The following is a 26,573-nucleotide window of genomic DNA, read 5'->3' as shown; positions in this document are numbered from 1 at the left end:
ACTTTATAAAACTGCAACCAAAAAAAATAAAAACGCAGCTGACTCCAGAGCCACTGGACAGCATCTCATTCTACGCTCAGGTGCAGAATGTATATGTATGCAGGGCCGGCTTTAGAGGGGTGCAACTGGTGCGGCAGCACTGGGCGCTGACCTGAAAGGGGGACGCTGACCTTAGGGGAGGGGGCGCTGTGTTTAGCAATTACTTATAATTTAAAAGTACCTGAAGCAAAGTCCCATGTGCACCAGCTGTCAGTCAACATTAAACATGACAAGATCACTCTTGTGATTAATTTTCCTGACAGGGAGAGATCGGAGTTTTGTCCAGTGGCGGTTGCCATAAAGTAGCGCAGAGGATTAATATGCAGCTGCAAACCACAGATCTGTGCTTTATGTGGGTAGCTGAGTGGATTAGTAAAGTCAGCCTTTAACAGTGCTTTAAAACAAATGAAATGTATGTGAGAGAGGGGCCATGGAGAGCTGGGGGTATTTTTGCCAGGGGGTAATGCAGGAATTCGAAGAGGAGCTCAAGGGGGGAGGGGGGAGGGCCAAAACACCTTGTCGCACAGAACGCCACCAGTGCTAAAGCCGGCCCCGTATATTACTCAGACAAAATGATTTATGTGTATCTATGAGATACGTGTATGCAAAGTTGTAACTTTTTAAGAGCCCGTTTTAATTTGTGTACAGTTGGGAAACTCGACGCCACTGTACGATATCACGTCCAATAAAGAATGTTCTTGGCCTTGTGCACAGAACTGTCCTGGCAGGTCCTGTTCAGGGTAAGTAAGTAGTATGTATCTTGTGCATGTTGTTTGCTCTCTCAAGTTGTAGACTGTTCTTATTAAAAGAAAACTCTACGGCGACAACACAGGGCACAAAGCGCTGTTGCTAATTGAACTGGCTCTCTCCCAGGTCTCCAAGGGGAGCGCTGCCCTGATTGGAGGGCACGGAGGGCATTAATCTTCTGCGAGAGGGAGTCGGGACAGCCCCCGAAGAGAGGCGGCCCCGAGCGAGAGGGGAAGCGCAGAGGCGTTCATCTGAGTTCACCTCCAAACACAGCTAGAGGAGGAAGGGATTGGGGGGTGCCCAGGATGGCCGGTGGATTTAGAGGGAGAACGCGGGGAAGGCGTGAGAGAGATGGGTGACGTGTAGGGTGACCTGGGAGGGGAAGGAAAGTTAAGGAGAGTTTGTAGGTAGAGAAGGAGTGAGTGTAGCGCCTAGAAGAGCGGGCTCGGGATAGGAGTGTGCAAGGGCAGATCGAGGTGAGGCTGGAGAGATAAACGTAAACAGCTACGCTAACTATCTAAAGGCAGGTCAGATAAAACAATTTACCTTATTAAAGGCAAGGACCGCAGATGCCAATGCCACTTCTCGTTTGATGATGCTGTCCTTCCCTGGGTGACTGAAGTGACCCCCACTCAGGGGTACGGAAGCGGCGTCGAGGCCGGCGGTTTTAGTCTGAGGCTCGAGGAGGAAGAGGGCGGCGGGGACCGCGCCCGCAGAGTTGGGGACCGGGTAGACAGCGGCAGCCGGGTGGCGGGAGGGGGCGGAGGGGCATCCTCGGAGTTTCAGGGGGCTGCAAGGGCGGAGTTTAGTAGAAGGGAGCTGCCTGTGCAAGTTGCGGGGAGGGGTGGTGGGGAAAGGGTCGAAGTCACGGAGAGGCAGAGAAGGGTGATGCGGCCTCAGACTTGAGGAAGAGGGTCCACAGGTTTGGGGGATCAGAGGAGCTGCGCTACATCTGGGTGGACAAGGGCAGGGCCGTCGCAGAGTTCGCGAAGTTTCTTTCCACCTCCCCATGCTGCCCCCGGGATACCCAGGGGTCACCAGGACGCAGAAAGACCGTGCAATGTGGTGAGAGATACTTGAGGACAGTGCGGGTGGTGTAGCAGCACCGGTTCCCCGGGCACTGCTGGTGCATGATGCAGGCCACGGGCGTTGTTTGCCACATCAGTGTTCCACACACACTTTCAAGTGTATTCACTCATTGGAAGCAAACGTTTTCCTAAGTGAGAAGCCCCCAATTCTCTGCGCGTGTTGGCCTTATAAAACCTGCCCTGAAAGTAATCCAGGCAGCGCGTGACTTTAGTCCCCCGCCTGGTCCTTCCGGTGTGAAAGTAACTGAAGGCAGCCCCTTCTGAGCACGCCCACAGCATGGATAGACTTCCCAGTGGGGAAGCCCCCTCGCAGGGAGTGCGGAGCTGGGGGCCAGGTGACAGGCTGAAGCTATGAAGGCTTGGGCAGGCAGAGGGGGCCCGGGTGAGGGGAAGACCCCATCGGTGGAGCTGGACGCCCTCCTGCCCCGGCTGCTGTCCTCGGACCCCGGTGAGGCTCTACAGGCGGTGGAAGGCCTGCTGTGCGCCCTGCAGGGGCAGAGAGCTCGGCTGCTCCAGGCCCTGCTGGGAGACCCCAAGTGCCACCAGTACCTGGATGCGCTGAGCCGCCTCCTGGCCGCTCCCGATGTCAGGTGAGTGAGGGGTCCTTTGCTGGGCTCCGCCATCGAATGGGTGGGTGGGATGGGTGGATAGAAATAGAACAGATGGGTGAGAATGCAGGTGGGATTTGATGGGTGGATGATGGATGGACGGGTGGGTGGATGATGGATTATGGATTTGCGTGAATGAACGCACTTGTACGTATAGCACCGCAGGCCGAATCATCCCCAGGCACTTTCTTGAAGACCAGACGTGTTTTTTCTATTGGATTGAAAGTGCTTTTCGCACCCACTTAGGGCCCTAGGATCTTGCTTAGGTGTAAATAATGCACTATTTGCCATTTATATCGGACGGTGTAAAATCGGTGCAGTAAACCATTCCATCATAGAGCCGTCCAGATGTAAATGAGTTTAAGGTACTGGCCATGGTCGATGTAAGGATGCTGAGGTTGCCCGGAGCTCAAAGATCGGCTAGCCGGAAGAGCCATGCTGCCCGCCGGAACCTGCCCATTGTCTCCCGCCACGGGTAGAGTCGCAGGGGTCATTGGCACCAGAAGGATCTTCAATTTTGATGGATTTAATATTAGGTGAGTGTAAGTCCCCCAATGTCTCACTGCAGGAATGGCCACCGTCGTGCCAACGGTGGCCCCTCGGATGCCAGGGGGCCACTAGGTGCCACAGATAAGCTCAGATGTCCTGAAGTCTGAAAAGGAACAGTGTTTTCAGGATCGCCACACTGGGCAGGCACACAAATGTGCACACACGTGTGCAGGTATCCCACAGCCATCTTCCAGCAGCCAGTGAAGCCCTATATGTCTCCGCTACTGCTCCGGCACATGCTTCTCCTTAAGGTGTTTGGGATGGCCATATGGAGTGTGCACATCCAGGCTTTGGTGTACACCTGGAATATCGTGGATGAAATGTCACGAAAGAAATTATTTGGCCCAAAAATATTGAGTACCAAAATATTGTATATATGGATAAGTAAAGTTTTACTATGCTTAACTCCACATATATGGATTCTGACAATATATATACATTCGCAATACAAGGCTATGCAGTTAAAATAGTAAATATTTGCTTATGTATACTAACCTTGAAAATATTTTGAGTCTCTATATTCAGGCCACGGTACTGTTGTAAGATGATATTAAGTACTTAATATTCGTACATACAACACCAGTCATTAAAATGGCCCAGTCCTAGGTTAAATAGTGATTAATGTCACTACCACCTAACAGTGATTTTTCAGAGGAGCAGTATTTACCAGCCACACCCCTCCTCAAGAGAGCAAAAAATATGTTTGGACATAAGTACAAAACTGTTTCTCTTGAATAATAATGCAGTGTACATTCCAGCAGCACATATAGAAGGGGCACACGCTGGCTTCAATAGGAACCTTCGCTTCAGGGTGCTGCATATCTTTCTGCAGCAGAATGCCGCTCACTCTTTCAAAAAACTTTGCTGAATATTTTTAGGTTTTATCTACTAGACAGCGCCTCATTTTTTGAGCACACCAAAAATATAAAGGCCTTGGTGCACGCCCATTGCTTACCATTGGATGGGATTCTTGTCATTCTCTTTTGCCTGCTTCTTATTTGTGTGCCAGCTTGTTACTCTTGTGTTTGTTTCTCTCATTGAGCATTGCGACTTTTGTATACATTATTGTGCTTTCGTTTGGTTTGTTTTCACACTGTTTCAGCTATGTTAATTTTTTTGGTTGCGTCTAGAGAGCGCATGTGCTCTCTGCAAGACATGTTGTCTACAATCAGTGGGCTTACAGCCCGCCCACAGCTTATGATTTGTTAGCTTCAGCATCGCTCTCATTTCCTTCGGCCTCGGATGTCAGCATGTGGGTGCCATGTCCTTTTCTTGAGTTTGGCACTCCTCATGAGCATTTACCAAGTACTTGTGTCCTGCCACTGCTCCCATTTTTTAAGCTACTGTTTTCTTTTTGTTCACGCCCTCCATATGAGTGCTTGTGTTTTCAGTCCATCTCCCATATCCTCATCCATGTAGCTTCTATTCCCTTCCACTCACCCCTTTTCCATGTTGCTCCTTTTTCCTCCCACCACCTTAACCTGCACTCTGCACCACTGCACTCTACACCATTGCACTCGACCGCCACTCTACTCTACTCTTCACTACTCTATGCCACTGCACTCTGCACCACTCTACTCTACACCATTGCACTCTGTGACAGTCTAATCTACATCATTCTGCTATATGCCACTGCACTTTACACCATTCTGCTCACCACTCTACTCTATGCCACTGCACTATATGCACCTGACCTCTATGCAACTCTACACCACTGCACTTTATGCCACTCTACTCTGCACCTCTCTACTCTACGCCACTGCACACTTCTCTGACCCACTCTACAACACTGCACTTCATGCCACTGCACTCTACAACACTCTGCTCTGTACCACTATGCTCTATGCCATTGCACTCTACTCTTCACCACTCAACTCTAGGCCACCGTATTCTACGCCATTGCACTTTATACCACTCTACTCTTCACCACTCCATGCCACTGCACTTTATGCCCTCTACTGTATGCCACTGCCTCTACTCTGCACCACTCTACTCTATGCCACTGCACTCTATGCCACACCACTCTATTTGAGGCTACTGCACTATATGCCTCTCTAGTCTATGCCTCTATACTCTACATCACTCTACTCTGTTCCACTGTACTGTATGCCACTGCAGTTTACATCACTCTACTCTGCACCACTCTGCTGTACATCACTGCACTCTACGCCATTGCACTCTATACCACTACACTCTATGCCACTGCACCCTACTCTGAGCCACTGGAGTCAATGTCACTCTACTCTGCACCACTGCACTCTACACTACTGCATTCTACACCAATTTTCTGTACTCTGCACCACTGCTCTCTATGCCACTGTATTCTATGCCACTCCACTCTACCCCACTTTAATCTACCCTGCATCACTCTGCTTTATGCCACTGCACTCTATGCCACTGTACTCTACACCATTCTACTCTATGCCACTGCATTCTACTATGCACCACTCTACGCCACTCCACTGTATGCCGCTGCATTCTACTTTGCACCACTCTATTCTATGCCACTGCACTGTACGCCAATCTTCTTTGCCCCACTGCACTCTACCCCACTCTACTCTGCACCACTCTGCTCTCCACCAACCTGCGCCACTGCCCTCTGTTCTACACCATTGTACTCTATGCAACTACGCTCTATGCCACTATACTCTACTCTATGCCACTTTAAAGATAATTCAACAGGTTATATATCTATTGCAGATAGAGAGAGAGTGGACTGAATGCTTAGATCCTTAAGTATTTGATTTACAAGCCAGTACTTTCAGAAGTGTTAGTTCAATTTGATGAACTGAAATGAATCAAGACTACAGCTAACTATCCTGTTACACGAATCAAGGGACTTAAGCACTACATCCTAGGTCATATGGATTTATCTGGTAACCCTATACACAGGTTTGTAATCTCTGCAGAGTCAAATCTATGGGTTTTCAGTTTTCTTCTCTGTGTATGTCAGTTCCCCACTAAGTCGATACTAGACAGTGCATACACTGTCTGTTGCAAGAATTATTGTTACCTTACAGTCTGCTTAGAGCCCGCCCTTTGCTTATGAATGGTTGGATCCATTGACATTCTCATGTACTTGCTTCTTATCCATTAGCATCTGTGCACTTTTGTACCTCTTCTTGTGGTTGTCTGGCCCTCAGAGCACAGGCGTATTTATTTTGCCTTACACTACCCACTCTATCAGGTGAAACTTTTTCTTTTTGTTTAAGCACTCCATGAGAGTGCATGTGTTTTCCAGCTGTGTCCCTGGTGTGCTTTTCTGCCCCCTCTTCCTTTTGCTATCCTTTTGCTATCTGTCACCCACGTGATTCTCCTATGTTGCTTTCCCACCCCAGTGCTGCTTCCTCCTCCCAGCCTCATATTACCATCTCTTTCTTACCCACTTGCTTTTCTCCTCCACCCTCCCTCCTCCACTATGCTCTCTCTCTCTTGCCCGTTTGCTCCCCCTGTGCCCTCCATGTAGCTCCTGATCACCTGTGTTGCTTCAACCCGTCACCCCCATGTTGCTTCCGCACCCCCAGCCTGTGTTACTTCCCCCCACCCAGTTTGTCCAATGTTGCTTCCATGTCCTATGGTCAATGTTGATTTCCCTTCCAAACTTTCCCCCCAAAAAACGCTTTAGCAATTTTTTGCGTTTTATTTGCTGATCTAAGGTGGATTGGCAAAGGAAAACAAAGTGTCTGCGTCATTTTGTAGGCAGGTGCATGCGTGGTGCCCGCGCCCACAAATGGCAGTAGGTGTTTATGTTTCCTATTTAGCTGTGCTGCACAGATCAGTAGCTCTAAATTTACAATGAGCTAAACCTCCATCTACTGTGCCAGTGCAATAATGGGGCAACAGGAGCGACCCGCTGAGCTGTGGCTCTCGTCCTGGCAGCGGGCATGAATCCATAATCACTGCAAGCCATTCCGGGTCAGGTGGAGAAGTTCCTCCACTCCCATTTTTTCACTTAGCTTTCTCGTACATCCCGCTTTGCTTTTTCCATTGAAGACCCATGATCACATGCACCAGAATGGAAAGATAAAACAACACTTCTGTGTCTGCTGGTCACCCCACTCATGACACAACTTGCAGTCTACCTGAATGGTTAAGAATCTCAGAGTGTGGTGAGTGGGACCATGGTACCAGGGCACCAGGCCATTGATCTTTATATAGGTAAGGAAAATAGGCCCATCTTCCCCCAGTGGGGTCCTACTTGACAGCTAAAAATTGAGTGTAGTAGAAGGGCCTACCGCATCCCACTTATAGCTGGTATGTAGTACCCCACCGGGGCAGATGGACCATTTTCCTTGCTTTCATTAACACCTAGGGTACCCTTGCCTCGCCACTGGAAAGGTGAAGTATAAACTATTACAATTAATTTTCTGGAAACGGAGAGATGCGATTGGTCAAACAGGACACGTCAGAAGGTGGAATCTTTCTCTTTTCTTGTGGGTGGAGCACCCGGTTTAAGTGCGGAGATGGAAGATATATGGTGAGGGAATACGAATCCCCCGCGCTTGTACTACATAACGAAAGACTGACTTCTGGAAGACTGACTTCCAGTGCGCTTCGCATCATGTGCACATTTCAAATTGGCACAATTACCGTGCGGCTCAGTTTGGAGTCCGAGGGTTTGTCATCATATTTTTCAATGAGGATAAACACAGCATGCCTGAAAAGTGTAGTGAGTGAAACATCGGTTTAAAAACTAAGGCATCATTAATTCATGTTGGTTTAAATGCATGAACTAGGAGCATCAAGAGATTTGTGACTTTACATAGACGTTTGGCACAATGCAGTTTTATAACATTTCCTGTGCCTGTTGAACATTAAGAACCACAAGCTCCAGGATACCTGTGGGGTTATAAAGTGCAGGTTAATTGTAATGGTGTTGACACAGATGGAAACCAGGAGAGGAAGACGGATTTTGAAACGCTTGGTGGTGTGTGGAGGGATGCAGTAATTTACCCTGCCAAGAAATGTCATTTGTAAATTAAAAGGAATCTATTGAATGAAGCCTCCGGGAGTGCAGCGTTTTTCTGGTGGACTAAATAAATATGCAGGGACCGCGGGGGAGCCCCTGCAGGCTCCTTTGCGGTCTCAGATAACCAAAGACAACAGAAAGCAATAGCTCATTGTGAAGGATGCAGACCTTCATACTGAGCATTCAGGGGTTGTGTCCAGCCGAACGAGTGTCCCTCTTTTTTTTTTTTTTTTAAGTACAAAACTTTTTTTTTTTTTTAAACTGACAGATATATTTTTTTCATTTTAAATTGTGCAGAAATATTTCGTTCTAAGTATATCATACATCAAAGCCTAAAAAACTCAGTATCTCTCTCCCTCACACATTCTTTCTCTCTGTCTCTCTTTTAATCAATTTCTCCCACTCACACACCCATTCAGACCCTTACACAGCTATTGACACACCCACTCAGACACTCACGCATCCACTCACAGACCCACTCAGACCCACACGCACCCACTCACAGACCCACTCAGATAGTTATGCACCGACTCACAGACCCACTCAGACTCCCACACGCCCACTAACAGACCCATTGACAGCCTCATGAACCTACTCACAGACCCGCTCACACACCAAGGCACCCACTAAAACACTGATGTACACACTCACACACCGAGACAAACACTCTCACAACCACTCTCACCTATTCTCACACCCAGAGTGGTTGCGACCAACTCCCGCCATGCATGCCCAGTTGGCCATGCACAGCATGGTATTGGGTAGTTACGGGGTTTGCCACATGGTCTGGCTGCAGGCTAGGTCTTGCAGGCAACATTTGCTGCACATGGGTGAAGGCTGTGCACAGAGCAAGGTTGGGTGCTTATACGGGGTTGGCCCCAGGGCTTGGCTGCAGGACCGGCGCTGTGACCAACTGCTGCCGCACACGGCCAAAGGCCGTGCACGGCAGTGGTTGGATCAATGTATAGTAATAAAAATTACTATATGTTAAAAACTACATAGAAATTCACTGAAAAAACAGAGATTACAGGGATGGTATAGTTAGGGAATAGAATTTTTAAAAAACATAGAAATTCACTTATAAAACCAAAGGTTACATGGACATTATAGTTAGGTTTTGAATTTACTCGTACAAAACCATAGAAATTCACCAATTATTGTTAGCGTTATCTCAAGTAACTATAACTCACACCCTTGCCACGCAGTGCTAATTACCCCACAAATTCCAAAACTCCCGACATCTTTGATAACATCACTGATAATATCACTGTAATATTTGCAGTATAAATTTTCACGAAGAAAACTGTGCATGGTGGGGGTGCAAGGCTTACCATATTTTCTATAAAATCATTAATTAAGCCCTAGTGGGTTCTCGTATCATTTAAACCATATGCCTATTCATTTCCTGGCAGCTTTTGGGAAATTTGATACCACGGAGTGAACTACACAAGTGTGTGTGTAATTACGCAGTGCTTGTAGGAAAGAGAACAACATCTTATTACATATTACCTCAGTGGAAAAAATATATTACATTTATTTCCTTGGAACATCAACTCTACATCCACCCCTAGTTATTGACTTTTAGTGGCTCAATTCCTCATGGTGAATATGGGACACTTCTACAACATAAATTCAATTCATCAAGCACTGGGCCTCCAATTATGTCATCAAAGATTGTAGAACTACTCCAGCATTCAAATTCATACAGTCATTACACAAAACTGACTCATAACTGTGCGCGCATCTAAGGCAATCGTCTTCCATCACTCTATAGAGAAAATCATCATCGTTACTTACACTGCTCTTCTTAGTATTTCATTGAACATCTAATGCATACATCTTTTTGAATGTACAATTTCTATTTCAACACTTGTTCCATTTCTAGTTCCTACATTCCATCATAATGACTCAGTTATTACTAGCTGTCCCTTTATTTTATAATATTTTTCCATGTTTCCACAGTTCCTCTTCTGTATTCATCCCTCTAACTGATTTGCTCTCTATAAAGTATCTTGACTCTCTTTTCTATAATAGTTAAGTTATATCGCCTCTTTCAGTCTACCCCGCCACCCAAAAAAACCAAGCAGTTTTGGATTACTGTTTGCTACAGCTTGAAGATGTTCCAATATTAATCTTTTTAGCGAAAAATAGTTCTTCCCAGACAGTAGTTATCACATGGCAAACTAGGACCTAAACAACATAATCAGTCTTACAGGTTATCTTTTTCCTTGTCTTAAGGCCTCATTACGAGGCTGGTGGTCACAAGACCGCCAGTCTTACGGTGGCGGTCGAACCGCTGCGGTTGTGGCGATCCGAATGGTACATTACAAGTTTGGCAGGCGGACCTGCCTAAACACCGCCATCCCCGCCGGGATCAAAGATCCTCATGGGTTGTCGGCGGTCCTGTTTGTAATCAGCCGCCCTGCAGATTACAACCTTGTTCTCCGCCAGCTTTTTCATGGCGGTTTCCCCACCATTGAATGAATGGCAGAGAACAAGTGCAGGGGGCCACAGGGGGACCCCTGCATTTCCCATCTCTCTGCCTGACTTCAAGTTACTGTATATTCTCATCTACCTCCTCCTTTCATGGGGTATGATGACACCCCCGTCAAAGCCCCTCACTATTTGCTGTGCTTTCTTCACCAGATGATAACTGTTCATCTGCCTCCTTAATGTTTCCTTTCTTACATGGGTCATTGCCAGTTGTGGGGAGCCCTGTGTTAATCAGATATCCCTCTCTGCCCCTACTCTGCCCATGCCAACATCTTGCCCTAGCTGGTGGGCCCTTTCTCTACCCTAAGTGTCCTTTGATCTCATCCCTCTTTTTGTTTGTACTCTTTGCCTTCTTGCACTCAGCAGTGGGATGACCTGCCCGGCATGGGCTACACACATCTGAACTTACATGCTGCCATCCCATGAGCAATCTCTTTTGCCAGACTTCCAGCATATGGCTGCTGCTCCTCTTGAAGCCCTGTACTTTTGCTGAACTCTGGCTTTGACTCCTTAATGCCTGTCCTGTGTGTCTTTTGTGGTGAGTTGGCGAAAGGGCTGCTCGCTTTGGCCTACTTCCACCTTGGCCACCACCATCTTATGTGTGCACCCTGCTAGACCCTTGTACCATTCCATGCTTGGCCATGCCTGCATCTTCTGCCTAAAACCCTAGCCATGGAGTAGCCATGCCTCCCATTGGAACAACCTGTATGCCTTGATTCAGAGCCACAGTAAAATCTTCTCTACGATGATGCATGCCATCACTGTAGGAGGCTGGACTGGCTTGTAGTGAGTACCAAGGGGTACTTACACCTTGCACTAGGCCCAGGTATCCCTTATTAGTGTAGAGGGGTGTCTAGCAGCTTAGGCTGATAGAAAAGGTTGCTTAGCAGAGCAACTTAGGCTGAACTAGGAGACGAGTGAAGCTCCTACAGTACCAGTAGTGTCATATGCACAATATCATAAGAAAACACAATACACAGATATACTAAAAATAAAGGTACTTTATTTTTATGACAATATGCCAAAACTATCTCAGTGAGTACCCTCAGTATGAGGATAGCAAATATACACAAGATATATGTACACAATACCAAAAATATGCAGTATAGTAATAGAAAACAGTGCAAACAATGTATAGTTACAATAGGATGCAATGGGGACACATAGGGATAGGGGCAACACAAACCATATACTCCAAAAGTGGAATGCGAACCACGAATGGACCACAAACCTATGTGACCTTGTAGAGGGTCGCTGGGACTGTAAGAAAACAGTGAGGGTTAGAAAAATAGCCCACCCCAAGACCCTCAAAAGTGAGTGCAAATTGCACTAAAGTTCCCCAAAGAGCACAGAAGTCGTGATAGGGGAATTCTGCAGGAAAGACCAAAACCAGCAATGCAACAACGATGGATTTCCAGACGAGGGTACCTGTGGAACAAGGGGACCAAGTCCAAAAGTCACGATCAAGTCGAGAGTGGGCAGATGCCCAGGAAATGCCAGCTGTGGGTGCAAAGAAGCTGCTACTGGACAGTACAAGCTGAGGATTCTGCAGGAACGACAAGGGCTAGAAACTTCCCCTTTGGAGGATGGATGTCCCACATCGTGAAGAGTCGTGCAGAAGTGTTTTCCCGCAGAAAGACAGCAAACAAGCCTTGCTAGCTGCAAAGATCGCGGTTAGGGTTTTTGGATGCTGCTGTGGCCCAGGAGGGACCAGGATGTCGCCAATTGCGTGTGGGGACAGAGAGGGCATCCAGCAAGACAAGGAGCCCTCTCAGAAGCAGGCAGCACCCGCAGAAGTGCCGGAACAGGCACTACGAAGTGGAGTGAAACGGTGCTCACCCGAAGTTGCATAAGAGAGTCCCACGCCGCCGGATGACAACTCAGGAGGTCGTGCAATGCAGGTTAGAGTGCCGTGGACCCAGGCTTGGCTGTGCACAAAGGATTCCCTCAGAAAGTGCACAGGAGCCAGAGTATTTTCAAAACACACAGTTCCCAACAATGCAGTCTGGCGTGGGGAGGCAAGGACTTACCTCCACCAAACTTGGACTGAAGAGTCACTGGACTGTGGGAGTCACTTGGACAGAGTTGCTGAGTTCAAGGGACTTCGCTCGTCGTGCTGAGAGGAGACCCAGAGGACCGGTGATGCAGTTGTTTGGTGCCTGCGGTTGCAGGGGGAAGATTCCGTCGACCCACGGGAGATTTCTTCGGAGCTTCTAGTGCAGAGAGGAGGCAGACTACCCCCACAGCATGCACCACCAGGAAAACAGTCGAGAAGGCGGCTGGATCAGCGTTACAGTGTCGCAGTAGTCGTCTTTGCTACTTTGTTGCAGTTTTGCAGGCTTCCAGCGCGGTCAGCAGTCGATTCCTTGGCAGAAGGTGAAGAGAGAGATGCAGAGGAACTCTGATGAGCTCTTGCATTCGTTATCTAAGGAATTCCCCAAAGCAGAGACCCTAAATAGCCAGAAAAGAGGGTTTGGCTACTTAGGAGAGAGGATAGGCTAGCAACACCTGAAGGAGCCTATCAGAAGGAGTCTCTGACGTCACCTGCTGGCCCTGGCCACTCAGAGCAGTCCAGTGTGCCAGCAGCACCTCTGTTTCCAAGATGGCAGAGGTCTGGAGCACACTGGAGGAGCTCTGGGCATCTCCCAGGGGAGGTGCAGGTCAGGGGAGTGGTCACTCCCCTTTCCTTTGTCCAGTTTCGTGCCAGAGCAGGGCTGAGGGGTCCCTGAACCGGTGTAGACTGGCTTATGCAGAAATGGGCACCATCTGTGCCCATGAAAGCATTTCCAGAGGCTGGGGGAGGCTACTCCTCCCCTGCCTTAACACCTTATTCCAAAGGGAGAGGGTGTAACACCCTCTCTCTGAGGAAGTCCTTTGTTCTGCCTTCCTGGGCCAAGCCTGGCTGGACCCCAGGAGGGCAGAAACCTGTCTGAGGGGTTGGCAGCAGCAGCAGCTGCAGTGAAACCCCCGAAAAGGCAGTTTGGCAGTACCCGGGTCTGTGCTAGAGACCCGTGGGATCATGGGATTGTGCCAACAATGCCAGGATGGCATAGAGAGGGCAATTCCATGATCATAGACATGTTACGTGGCCATATTCGGAGTTACCTTTGGGAAGCTACACATAGGTAGTGACCTATATGTAGTGCACGCGTGTAATGGTGTCCCCGCACTCACAAAGTCCGGGGAATTGACCCTGAACAATGTGGGGGCACCTTGGCTAGTGCCAGGGTGCCCGAACACTAAGTAACTTAGCACCCAACCTTTACCAGGTAAAGGTTAGACATATAGGTGACTTATAAGTTACTTAAGTGCAGTGTAAAATGGCTGTGAAATAACGTGGACGTTATTTCACTCAGGCTGCAGTGGCAGGCCTGTGTAAGAATTGTCAGAGCTCCCTATGGGTGGCAAAAGAAATGCTGCAGCCCATAGGGATCTCCTGGAACCCCAATACCCTGGGTACCTCAGTACCATATACTAGGGAATTATAAGGATGTTCCAGTAAGCCAATGTAAATTGGTGAAATTGGTCACTAGCCTGTTAGTGACAATTTGTAAAGAGAGAGCATAACCACTGAGGTTCTGATTAGCAGAGCCTCAGTGAGACAGTTAGGCATCACACAGGGAACACATACATATAGGTCACAAACCTATGAGCACTGGGGTCCTGACTAGCAGGGTCCCAGTGACACATAACAAACATACTGAAAACATAGGGTTTTCACTATGAGCACTGGGCCCTGGCTAGCAGGATCCCAGTGAGACAGTGAAAATATTAGTGTAGAGGGGTGTCTAGCAGCTTAGGCTGATAGAAAAGGTAGCTTAGCAGAGCAGCTTAGGCTGAACTAGGAGACGAGTGAAGCTCCTACAGTACCACTAGTGTCATATGCACAATATCATAAGAAAACACAATACACAGATATACTAAAAATAAAGGTACTTTATTTTTATGACAATATGCCAAAAGTATCTCAGTGAGTACCCTCAGTATGAGGAAAGCAAATATACACAAGATATATGTACACAATACCAAAAATATGCAGTATAGTAATAGAAAACAGTGCAAACAATGTATAGTTACAATAGGATGCAATGGGGACACATAGGGATAGGGGCAACACAAACCATATACTCCAAAAGTGGAATGCGAACCACAAATGGACCCCAAACCTATGTGACCTTGTAGAGGATCGCTGGGACTGTAAGAAAACAGTGAGGGTTAGAAAAATAGCCCACCCCAAGACCCTGAAAAGTGAGTGCAAAGTGTACTAAAGTTCCCCAAAGAGCACAGAAGTCGTGATAGGGGAATTCTGCAGGAAAGACCAAAACCAGCAATGCAACAACGATGGATTTCCAGACGAGGGTACCTGTGGAACAAGGGGACCAAGTCCAAAAGTCACGATCAAGTCGAGAGTGGGCAGATGTCCAGGAAATGCCAGCTGTGGGTGCAAAGAAGCTGCTACTGGACAGTACAAGCTGAGGATTCTGCAGGAACGACAAGGGCTAGAAACTTCCCCTTTGGAGGATGGATGTCCCACATCGTGAAGAGTCGTGCAGAAGTGTTTTACCGCAGAAAGACCGCAAACAAGCCTTGCTAGCTGCAAAGCTCGCGGTAAGGGTTTTTGGATGCTGCTGTGGCCCAGGAGGGACCAGGATGTCGCCAATTGCGTGAGGGGACAGAGGGGGCGTCCAGCAAGACAAGGAGCCCTCTCAGAAGCAGGCAGCACCCGCAGAAGTGCCGGAACAGGCACTACGAAGTGGAGTGAAACAGTGCTCACCCGAAGTTGCATAAGAGAGTCTCACGCCGCCGGAGGACAACTCAGGAGGTCGTGCAATGCAGGTTAGAGTGCTGTGGACCCAGGCTTGGCTGTGCACAAAGGATTCCCTCAGAAAGTGCACAGGAGCCGGAGTATTTGCAAAACACACAGTTCCCAACAATGCAGTCTGGCGTGGGGAGGCAAGGACTTACCTCCACCAAACTTGGACTGAACAGTCACTGGACTGTGGGAGTCACTTGGACAGAGTTGCTGAGTTCAAGGGACCTCGCTCGTCATGCTGAGAGGAGACCAAGAGGACCGGTGATGCAGTTGTTTGGTGCCTGCGGTTGCAGGGGGAAGAGTCCGTCGACCCACGGGAGATTACTTCGGAGCTTCTAGTGCAGAGAGGAGGCAGACTACCCCCACAGCATGCACCACCAGGAAAACAGTCGAGAAGGCGGCTGGATCAGCGTTACAGTGTCGCAGTAGTCGTCTTTGCTACTTTGTTGCAGTTTTGCAGGCTTCCAGCGCGGTCAGCAGTCGATTCCTTGGCAGAAGGTGAAGAGAGAGATGCAGAGGAACTCTGATGAGCTCTCGCATTCGTTATCTAAGGAATTCCCCAAAGCAGAGACCCTAAATAGCCAGAAAAGAGGGTTTGGCTACTTAGGAGAGAGGATAGGCTAGCAACACCTGAAGGAGCCTATCAGAAGGAGTCTCTGACGTCACCTGCTGGCCCTGGCCACTCAGAGCAGTCCAGTGTGCCAGCAGCACCTCTGTTTCCAAGATGGCAGAGGTCTGGAGCACACTGGAGGAGCTCTGGGCATCTCCCAGGGGAGGTGCAGGTCAGGGGAGTGGTCACTCCCCTTTCCTTTGTCCAGTTTCGTGCCAGAGCAGGGCTGAGGGGTCCCTGAACCGGTGTAGACTGGCTTATGCAGAAATGGGCACCATCTGTGCCCATGAAAGCATTTCCAGAGGCTGGGGGAGGCTACTCCTCCCCTGCCTTAACACCTTATTCCAAAGGGAGAGGGTGTAACACCCTCTCTCTGAGGAAGTCCTTTGTTCTGCCTTCCTGGGCCAAGCCTGGCTGGACCCCAGGAGGGCAGAAACCTGTCTGAGGGGTTGGTAGCAGCAGCAGCTGCAGTGAAACCCCCGAAAAGGCAGTTTGGCAGTACCCGGGTCTGTGCTAGAGACCCGTGGGATCATGGGATTGTGCCAACAATGCCAGGATGGCATAGAGAGGGCAATTCCATGATCATAGACATGTTACGTGGCCATATTCGGAGTTACCATTGGGAAGCTACACATAGGTAGTGACCTATATGTAGTGCACGCGTGTAATGGTGTCCCCGCACTCACAAAGTCCGGGGAATTGACCCTGAACAATGTGGGGGCACCTTGGCTAGTGCCAGGGTGCCCGAACACTATGTAACTTAGCACCCAACCTTTACCAGGTAAAGGTTAGACATATAGGTGACTTATAAGTTACTTAAGTGCAGTGTAAAATGGCTGTGAAATAACGTGGACGTTATTTCACTCAGGCTGCAGTGGCAGGCCTGTGTAAGAATTGTCAGAGCTCCCTATGGGTGGCAAAAGAAATGCTGCAGCCCATAGGGATCTCCTGGAACCCCAATACCCTGGGTACCTCAGTACCATATACTAGGGAATTATAAGGATGTTCCAGTAAGCCAATGTAAATTGGTGAAATTGGTCACTAGCCTGTTAGTGACAATTTGTAAAGCGAGAGCATAACCACTGAGGTTCTGATTAGCAGAGCCTCAGTGAGACAGTTAGGCATCACACAGGGAACACATACATATAGGTCACAAACGTATGAGCACTGGGGTCCTGACTAGCAGGGTCCCAGTGAAACATAACAAACATACTGAAAACATAGGGTTTTCACTATGAGCACTGGGCCCTGGCTAGCAGGATCCCAGTAAGACAGTGAAAATATTGGTGTAGAGGGGTGTCTAGCAGCTTAGGCTGATAGAAAAGGTAGCTTAGCAGAGCAGCTTAGGCTGAACTAGGAGACGAGTGAAGCTCCTACAGTACCACTAGTGTCATATGCACAATATCATAAGAAAACACAATACACAGATATACTAAAAATAAAGGTACTTTATTTTTATGACAATATGCCAAAAGTATCTCAGTGAGTACCCTCAGTATGAGGATAGCAAATATACACAAGATATATGTACACAATACCAAAAATATGCAGTATAGTAATAGAAAACAGTGCAAACAATGTATAGTTACAATAGGATGCAACGGGGACACATAGGGATAGGGGCAACACAAACCATATACTCCAAAAGTGGAATGCGAACCACGAATGGACCCCAAACCTATGTGACCTTGTAGAGGGTCGCTGGGACTGTAAGAAAACAGTGAGGGTTAGAAAAATAGCCCACCCCAAGACCCTGAAAAGTGAGTGCAAAGTGCACTAAAGTTCCCCAAAGAGCACAGAAGTCGTGATAGGGGAATTCTGCAGGAAAGACCAAAACCAGCAATGCAACAATGATGGATTTCCAGACGAGGGTACCTGTGGAACAAGGGGACCAAGTCCAAAAGTCACGATCAAGTCGAGAGTGGGCAGATGCCCAGGAAATGCCAGCTGTGGGTGCAAAGAAGCTGCTACTGGACAGTAGAAGCTGAGGATTCTGCAGGAACGACAAGGGCTAGAAACTTCCCCTTTGGAGGATGGATGTCCCACATCGTGAAGAGTTGTGCAGAAGTGTTTTCCCGCACAAAGACGGCAAACAAGCCTTGCTAGCTGCAAAGCTCGCGGTTAGGGTTTTTGGATGCTGCTGTGGCCCAGGAGGGACCAGGATGTCGCCAATTGCGTGAGGGGACATAGGGGGCGTCCAGCAAGACAAGGAGCCCTCTCAGAAGCAGGCAGCACCCGGAGAAGTGCCGGAACAGGCACTACGAACTGGAGTGAAACGGTGCTCACCCGAATTTGCCAAAGAGAGTTCCACGCCGCCGGAAGACAACTCAGGAGGTCGTGCAATGCAGGTTAGAGTTCCATGGACCCAGGCTTGGCTCAGCACAAAGGATTCCCTCGGAAAGTGCACAGGAGCCGGAGTATTTGCAAAACACACAGTTCCCAACAATGCAGTCTGGTGTGGGGAGGCAAGGACTTACCTCCACCAAACTTGGACTGAAGAGTCACTGGGCTGTGGTAGTCACTTGGACAGAGTTGCTGAGTTCAAGGGACCTCGCTCGTCGTGCTGAGAGGAGACCCAGAGGACCGGTGATGCAGTCGTTTGGTGCCTGCGGTTGCAGGGGGAAGATTCCGTCGACCCACGGGAGATTTCTTCGGAGCTTCTAGTGCAGAGAGGAGGCAGACTACCCCCACAGCATGCACCACCAGGAAAACAGTCGAGAAGGCGGCTGGGTCAGCGTTACAGTGTCGCAGTAGTCGTCTTTGCTACTTTGTTGCAGTTTTGCAGGCTTCCAGCGCGGTCAGCAGTCGATTCCTTGGCAGAAGGTGAAGAGAGAGATGCAGAGGAACTCTGATGAGCTCTTGCATTCGTTATCTAAGGAATTCCCCAAAGCAGAGACCCTAAATAGCCAGAAAAGAGGGTTTGGCTACTTAGGAGAGAGGATAGGCTAGCAACACCTGAAGGAGCCTATCAGAAGGAGTCTCTGACGTCACCTGCTGGCCCTGGCCACTCAGAGCAGTCCAGTGTGCCAGCAGCACCTCTGTTCCCAAGATGGCAGAGGTCTGGAGCACACTGGAGGAGCTCTGGGCATCTCCCAGGGGAGGTGCAGGTCAGGGGAGTGGTCACTCCCCTTTCCTTTGTCCAGTTTCACGCCAGAGCAGGGCTGAGGGGTCCCTGAACCGGTGTAGACTGGCTTATGCAGAAATGGGCACCATCTGTGCCCATGAAAGCATTTCCAGAGGCTGGGGGAGGCTACTCCTCCCCTGCCTTAACACCTTATTCCAAAGGGAGAGGGTGTAACACCCTCTCTCTGAGGAAGTCCTTTGTTCTGCCTTCCTGGGCCAAGCCTGGCTGGACCCCAGGAGGGCAGAAACCTGTCTGAGGGGTTGGCAGCAGCAGCAGCAGCAGTGAAACCCCTGAAAAGGCAGTTTGGCAGTACCCGGGTCTGTGCTAGAGACCCGTGGGATCATGGGATTGTGCCAACAATGCCAGGATGGCATAGAGGGGGCAATTCCATGATCATAGACATGTTACGTGGCCATATTCGGAGTTACCACTGTGAAGCTACACATAGGTAGTGACCTATATGTAGTGCACGCGTGTAATGGTGTCCCCGCACTCACAAAGTCTGGGGAATTGACCCTGAACAATGTGGGGGCTCCTTGGCTAGTGCCAGGGTGCCCACACACTAAGTAACTTAGCACCCAACCTTTACCAGGTAAAGGTTAGACATATAGGTGACTTATAAGTTACTTAAGTGCAATGTAAAATGGCTGTGAAATAACGTTGACGTTATTTCACTCAGGCTGCAGTGGCAGGCCTGTGTAAGAATTGTCAGAGCTCCCTATGGGTGGCAAAAGAAATGCTGCAGCCCATAGGGATCTCCTGGAACCCCAATACCCTGGGTACCTCAGTACCATATACTAGGGAATTATAAGGATGTTCCAGTAAGCCAATGTAAATTGGTGAAATTGGTCACTAGCCTGTTAGTGACAATTTGTAAAGAGAGAGCATAACCACTGAGGTTCTGATTAGCAGAGCCTCAGTGAGACAGTTAGGCATCACACAGGGAACACATACATATAGGTCACAAACCTATGAGCACTGGGGTCCTGACTAGCAGGGTCCCAGTGACACATAACAAACATACTGAAAACATAGGGTTTTCACTATGAGCACTGGGCCCTGGCTAGCAGGATCCCAGTGAGACAGTGAAAATATTAGTGTAGAGGGGTGTCTAGCAGCTTAGGCTGATAGAAAAGGTAGCTTAGCAGAGCAGCTTAGGCTGAACTAGGAGACGAGTGAAGCTCCTACAGTACCACTAGTGTCATATGCACAATATCATAAGAAAACACAATACACAGATATACTAAAAATAAAGGTACTTTATTTTTATGACAATATGCCAAAAGTATCTCAGTGAGTACCCTCAGTATGAGGAAAGCAAATATACACAAGATATATGTACACAATACCAAAAATATGCAGTATAGTAATAGAAAACAGTGCAAACAATGTATAGTTACAATAGGATGCAATGGGGACACATAGGGATAGGGGCAACACAAACCATATACTCCAAAAGTGGAATGCGAACCACAAATGGACCCCAAACCTATGTGACCTTGTAGAGGGTCGCTGGGACTGTAAGAAAACAGTGAGGGTTAGAAAAATAGCCCACCCCAAGACCCTGAAAAGTGAGTGCAAACTGTACTAAAGTTCCCCAAAGAGCACAGAAGTCGTGATAGGGGAATTCTGCAGGAAAGACCAAAACCAGCAATGCAACAACGATGGATTTCCAGACGAGGGTACCTGTGGAACAAGGGGACCAAGTCCAAAAGTCACGATCAAGTCGAGAGTGGGCAGATGTCCAGGAAATGCCAGCTGTGGGTGCAAAGAAGCTGCTACTGGACAGTACAAGCTGAGGATTCTGCAGGAACGACAAGGGCTAGAAACTTCCCCTTTGGAGGATGGATGTCCCACATCGTGAAGAGTCGTGCAGAAGTGTTTTACCGCAGAAAGACCGCAAACAAGCCTTGCTAGCTGCAAAGCTCGCGGTAAGGGTTTTTGGATGCTGCTGTGGCCCAGGAGGGACCAGGATGTCGCCAATTGCGTGAGGGGACAGAGGGGGCGTCCAGCAAGACAAGGAGCCCTCTCAGAAGCAGGCAGCACCCGCAGAAGTGCCGGAACAGGCACTACGAAGTGGAGTGAAACAGTGCTCACCCGAAGTTGCATAAGAGAGTCTCACGCCGCCGGAGGACAACTCAGGAGGTCGTGTAATGCAGGTTAGAGTGCTGTGGACCCAGGCTTGGCTGTGCACAAAGGATTCCCTCAGAAAGTGCACAGGAGCCGGAGTATTTGCAAAACACACAGTTCCCAACAATGCAGTCTGGCGTGGGGAGGCAAGGACTTACCTCCACCAAACTTGGACTGAAGAGTCACTGGACTGTGGGAGTCACTTGGACAGAGTTGCTGAGTTCAAGGGACCTCGCTCGTCATGCTGAGAGGAGACCCAGAGGACCGGTGATGCAGTTGTTTGGTGCCTGCGGTTGCAGGGGGAAGAGTCCGTCGACCCACGGGAGATTACTTCGGAGCTTCTAGTGCAGAGAGGAGGCAGACTACCCCCACAGCATGCACCACCAGGAAAACAGTCGAGAAGGCGGCTGGATCAGCGTTACAGTGTCGCAGTAGTCGTCTTTGCTACTTTGTTGCAGTTTTGCAGGCTTCCAGCGCGGTCAGCAGTCGATTCCTTGGCAGAAGGTGAAGAGAGAGATGCAGAGGAACTCTGATGAGCTCTTGCATTCGTTATCCAAGGAATTCTCCAAAGCAGAGACCCTAAATAGCCAGAAAAGAGGGTTTGGCTACTTAGGAGAGAGGATAGGCTAGCAACACCTGAAGGAGCCTATCAGAAGGAGTCTCTGATGTCACCTGCTGGCCCTGGCCACTCAGAGCAGTCCAGTGTGCCAGCAGCACCTCTGTTTCCAAGATGGCAGAGGTCTGGAGCACACTGGAGGAGCTCTGGGCATCTCCCAGGGGAGGTGCAGGTCAGGGGAGTGGTCACTCCCCTTTCCTTTGTCCAGTTTCGCGCCAGAGCAGGGCTGAGGGGTCCCTGAACCGGTGTAGACTGGCTTATGCAGAAATGGGCACCATCTGTGCCCATGAAAGCATTTCCAGAGGCTGGGGGAGGCTACTCCTCCCCTGCCTTAACACCTTATTCCAAAGGGAGAGGGTGTAACACCCTCTCTCTGAGGAAGGCCTTTGTTCTGCCTTCCTGGGCCAAGCCTGGCTGGACCCCAGGAGGGCAGAAACCTGTCTGAGGGGTTGGCAGCAGCAGCAGCTGCAGTGAAACCCCTGAAAAGGCAGTTTGGCAGTACCCGGGTCTGTGCTAGAGACCCGTGGGATCATGGGATTGTGCCAACAATGCCAGGATGGCATAGAGGGGGCAATTCCATGATCATAGACATGTTACGTGGCCATATTCGGAGTTACCATTGGGAAGCTACACATAGGTAGTGACCTATATGTAGTGCACACGTGTAATGGTGTCCCCGCACTCACAAAGTCCGGGGAATTGACCCTGAACAATGTGGGGGCACCTTGGCTAGTGCCAGGGTGCCCACACACTAAGTAACTTAGCACCCAACCTTTACCAGGTAAAGGTTAGACATATAGGTGACTTATAAGTTACTTAAGTGCAGTGTAAAATGGCTGTGAAATAACGTGGACGTTATTTCACTCAGGCTGCAGTGGCAGGCCTGTGTAAGAATTGTCAGAACTCCCTATGGGTGGCAAAAGAAATGCTGCAGCCCATAGGGATCTCCTGGAACCCCAATACCCTGGGTACCTCAGTACCATATACTAGGGAATTATAAGGATGTTCCAGTAAGCCAATGTAAATTGGTGAAATTGGTCACTAGCCTGTTAGTGACAATTTGTAAAGAGAGAGCATAACCACTGAGGTTCTGATTAGCAGAGCCTCAGTGAGACAGTTAGGCATCACACAGGGAACACATACATATAGGTCACAAACGTATGAGCACTGGGGTCCTGACTAGCAGGGTCCCAGTGAAACATAACAAACATACTGAAAACATAGGGTTTTCACTATGAGCACTGGGCCCTGGCTAGCAGGATCCCAGTAAGACAGTGAAAATATTGGTGTAGAGGGGTGTCTAGCAGCTTAGGCTGATAGAAAAGGTAGCTTAGCAGAGCAGCTTAGGCTGAACTAGGAGACGAGTGAAGCTCCTACAGTACCACTAGTGTCATATGCACAATATCATAAGAAAACACAATACACAGATATACTAAAAATAAAGGTACTTTATTTTTATGACAATATGCCAAAAGTATCTCAGTGAGTACCCTCAGTATGAGGATAGCAAATATACACAAGATATATGTACACAATACCAAAAATATGCAGTATAGTAATAGAAAACAGTGCAAACAATGTATAGTTACAATAGGATGCAACGGGGACACATAGGGATAGGGGCAACACAAACCATATACTCCAAAAGTGGAATGCGAACCACGAATGGACCCCAAACCTATGTGACCTTGTAGAGGGTCGCTGGGACTGTAAGAAAACAGTGAGGGTTAGAAAAATAGCCCACCCCAAGACCCTGAAAAGTGAGTGCAAAGTGCACTAAAGTTCCCCAAAGAGCACAGAAGTCGTGATAGGGGAATTCTGCAGGAAAGACCAAAACCAGCAATGCAACAATGATGGATTTCCAGACGAGGGTACCTGTGGAACAAGGGGACCAAGTCCAAAAGTCACGATCAAGTCGAGAGTGGGCAGATGCCCAGGAAATGCCAGCTGTGGGTGCAAAGAAGCTGCTACTGGACAGTAGAAGCTGAGGATTCTGCAGGAACGACAAGGGCTAGAAACTTCCCCTTTGGAGGATGGATGTCCCACATTGTGAAGAGTCGTGCAGAAGTGTTTTCCCGCACAAAGACGGCAAACAAGCCTTGCTAGCTGCAAAGCTCGCGGTTAGGGTTTTTGGATGCTGCTGTGGCCCAGGAGGGACCAGGATGTCGCCAATTGCGTGAGGGGACATAGGGGGCGTCCAGCAAGACAAGGAGCCCTCTCAGAAGCAGGCAGCACCCGGAGAAGTGCCGGAACAGGCACTACGAAGTGGAGTGAAACGGTGCTCACCCGAAGTTGCATAAGAGAGTTCCACGCCGCCGGAAGACAACTCAGGAGGTCGTGCAATGCAGGTTAGAGTGCCATGGACCCAGGCTTGGCTCAGCACAAAGGATTCCCTCGGAAAGTGCACAGGAGCCGGAGTATTTGCAAAACACACAGTTCCCAACAATGCAGTCTGGTGTGGGGAGGCAAGGACTTACCTCCACCAAACTTGGACTGAAGAGTCACTGGACTGTGGTAGTCACTTGGACAGAGTTGCTGAGTTCAAGGGACCTCGCTCGTCGTGCTGAGAGGAGACCCAGAGGACCGGTGATGCAGTTGTTTGGTGCCTGCGGTTGCAGGGGGAAGATTCCGTCGACCCACGGGAGATTTCCTCGGAGCTTCTAGTGCAGAGAGGAGGCAGACTACCCCCACAGCATGCACCACCAGGAAAACAGTCGAGAAGGCGGCTGGATCAGCGTTACAGTGTCGCAGTAGTCGTCTTTGCTACTTTGTTGCAGTTTTGCAGGCTTCCAGCGCGGTCAGCAGTCGATTCCTTGGCAGAAGGTGAAGAGAGAGATGCAGAGGAACTCTGATGAGCTCTTGCATTCGTTATCTAAGGAATTCCCCAAAGCAGAGACCCTAAATAGCCAGAAAAGAGGGTTTGGCTACTTAGGAGAGAGGATAGGCTAGCAACACCTGAAGGAGCCTATCAGAAGGAGTCTCTGACGTCACCTGCTGGCCCTGGCCACTCAGAGCAGTCCAGTGTGCCAGCAGCACCTCTGTTTCCAAGATGGCAGAGGTCTGGAGCACACTGGAGGAGCTCTGGGCATCTCCCAGGGGAGGTGCAGGTCAGGGGAGTGGTCACTCCCCTTTCCTTTGTCCAGTTTCACGCCAGAGCAGGGCTGAGGGGTCCCTGAACCGGTGTAGACTGGCTTATGCAGAAATGGGCACCATCTGTGCCCATGAAAGCATTTCCAGAGGCTGGGGGAGGCTACTCCTCCCCTGCCTTAACACCTTAGTCCAAAGGGAGAGGGTGTAACACCCTCTCTCTGAGGAAGTCCTTTGTTCTGCCTTCCTGGGCCAAGCCTGGCTGGACCCCAGGAGGGCAGAAACCTGTCTGAGGGGTTGGCAGCAGCAGCAGCAGCAGTGAAACCCCTGAAAAGGCAGTTTGGCAGTACCCGGGTCTGTGCTAGAGACCCGTGGGATCATGGGATTGTGCCAACAATGCCAGGATGGCATAGAGGGGGCAATTCCATGATCATAGACATGTTACGTGGCCATATTCGGAGTTACCACTGTGAAGCTACACATAGGTAGTGACCTATATGTAGTGCACGCGTGTAATGGTGTCCCCGCACTCACAAAGTCTGGGGAATTGACCCTGAACAATGTGGGGGCTCCTTGGCTAGTGCCAGGGTGCCCACACACTAAGTAACTTAGCACCCAACCTTTACCAGGTAAAGGTTAGACATATAGGTGACTTATAAGTTACTTAAGTGCAATGTAAAATGGCTGTGAAATAACGTTGACGTTATTTCACTCAGGCTGCAGTGGCAGGCCTGTGTAAGAATTGTCAGAGCTCCCTATGGGTGGCAAAAGAAATGCTGCAGCCCATAGGGATCTCCTGGAACCCCAATACCCTGGGTACCTCAGTACCATATACTAGGGAATTATAAGGATGTTCCAGTAAGCCAATGTAAATTGGTGAAATTGGTCACTAGCCTGTTAGTGACAATTTGTAAAGAGAGAGCATAACCACTGAGGTTCTGATTAGCAGAGCCTCAGTGAGACAGTTAGGCATCACACAGGGAACACATACATATAGGTCACAAACTTATGAGCACTGGGGTCCTGACTAGCAGGGTCCCATTGACACATAACAAACATACTGAAAACATAGGGTTTTCACTATGAGCACTGGGCCCTGGCTAGCAGGATCCCAGTGAGACAGTGAAAATATTAGTGTAGAGGGGTGTCTAGCAGCTTAGGCTGATAGAAAAGGTAGCTTAGCAGAGCAGCTTAGGCTGAACTAGGAGATGAGTGAAGCTCCTACAGTACCACTAGTGTCATATGCACAATATCATAAGAAAACACAATACACAGATATACTAAAAATAAAGGTACTTTATTTTTATGACAATATGCCAAAAGTATCTCAGTGAGTACCCTCAGTATGAGGATAGCAAATATACACAAGATATATGTACACAATACCAAAAATATGCAGTATAGTAATAGAAAACAGTGCAAACAATGTATAGTTACAATAGGATGCAACGGGGACACATAGGGATAGGGGCAACACAAACCATATACTCCAAAAGTGGAATGCGAACCACGAATGGACCCCAAACCTATGTGACCTTGTAGAGGGTCGCTGGGACTGTAAGAAAACAGTGAGGGTTAGAAAAATAGCCCACCCCAAGACCCTGAAAAGTGAGTGCAAAGTGCACTAAAGTTCCCCAAAGAGCACAGAAGTCGTGATAGGGGAATTCTGCAGGAAAGACCAAAACCAGCAATGCAACAAT

At 49.0% G+C, this 26,573-nt stretch overlaps 1 protein-coding gene across 1 annotated transcript in view; it reads left to right on the top strand.

Annotated features, from left to right (window-relative positions):
* The first annotated feature begins 1,637 nt into the window (after positions 1-1,637).
* Positions 1,638-26,573, top strand: part of LOC138301205 (uncharacterized) — a 189,067-nt gene continuing 164,131 nt past the window's right edge. The window contains exon 1 of the mRNA XM_069241444.1: positions 1,638-2,464. Within this exon, the coding sequence (XP_069097545.1) occupies positions 2,226-2,464 (239 nt within the window). The 5' untranslated portion in view covers positions 1,638-2,225. The remainder of the gene's footprint in view (positions 2,465-26,573) is intronic.

The sequence above is a fragment of the Pleurodeles waltl genome, chromosome 6 (genome assembly GCF_031143425.1).
Source record: "Pleurodeles waltl isolate 20211129_DDA chromosome 6, aPleWal1.hap1.20221129, whole genome shotgun sequence".
Taxonomy (NCBI): Eukaryota; Metazoa; Chordata; class Amphibia; order Caudata; family Salamandridae; genus Pleurodeles; species Pleurodeles waltl.
This window is presented reverse-complemented; position numbering and strand designations above follow the sequence as displayed.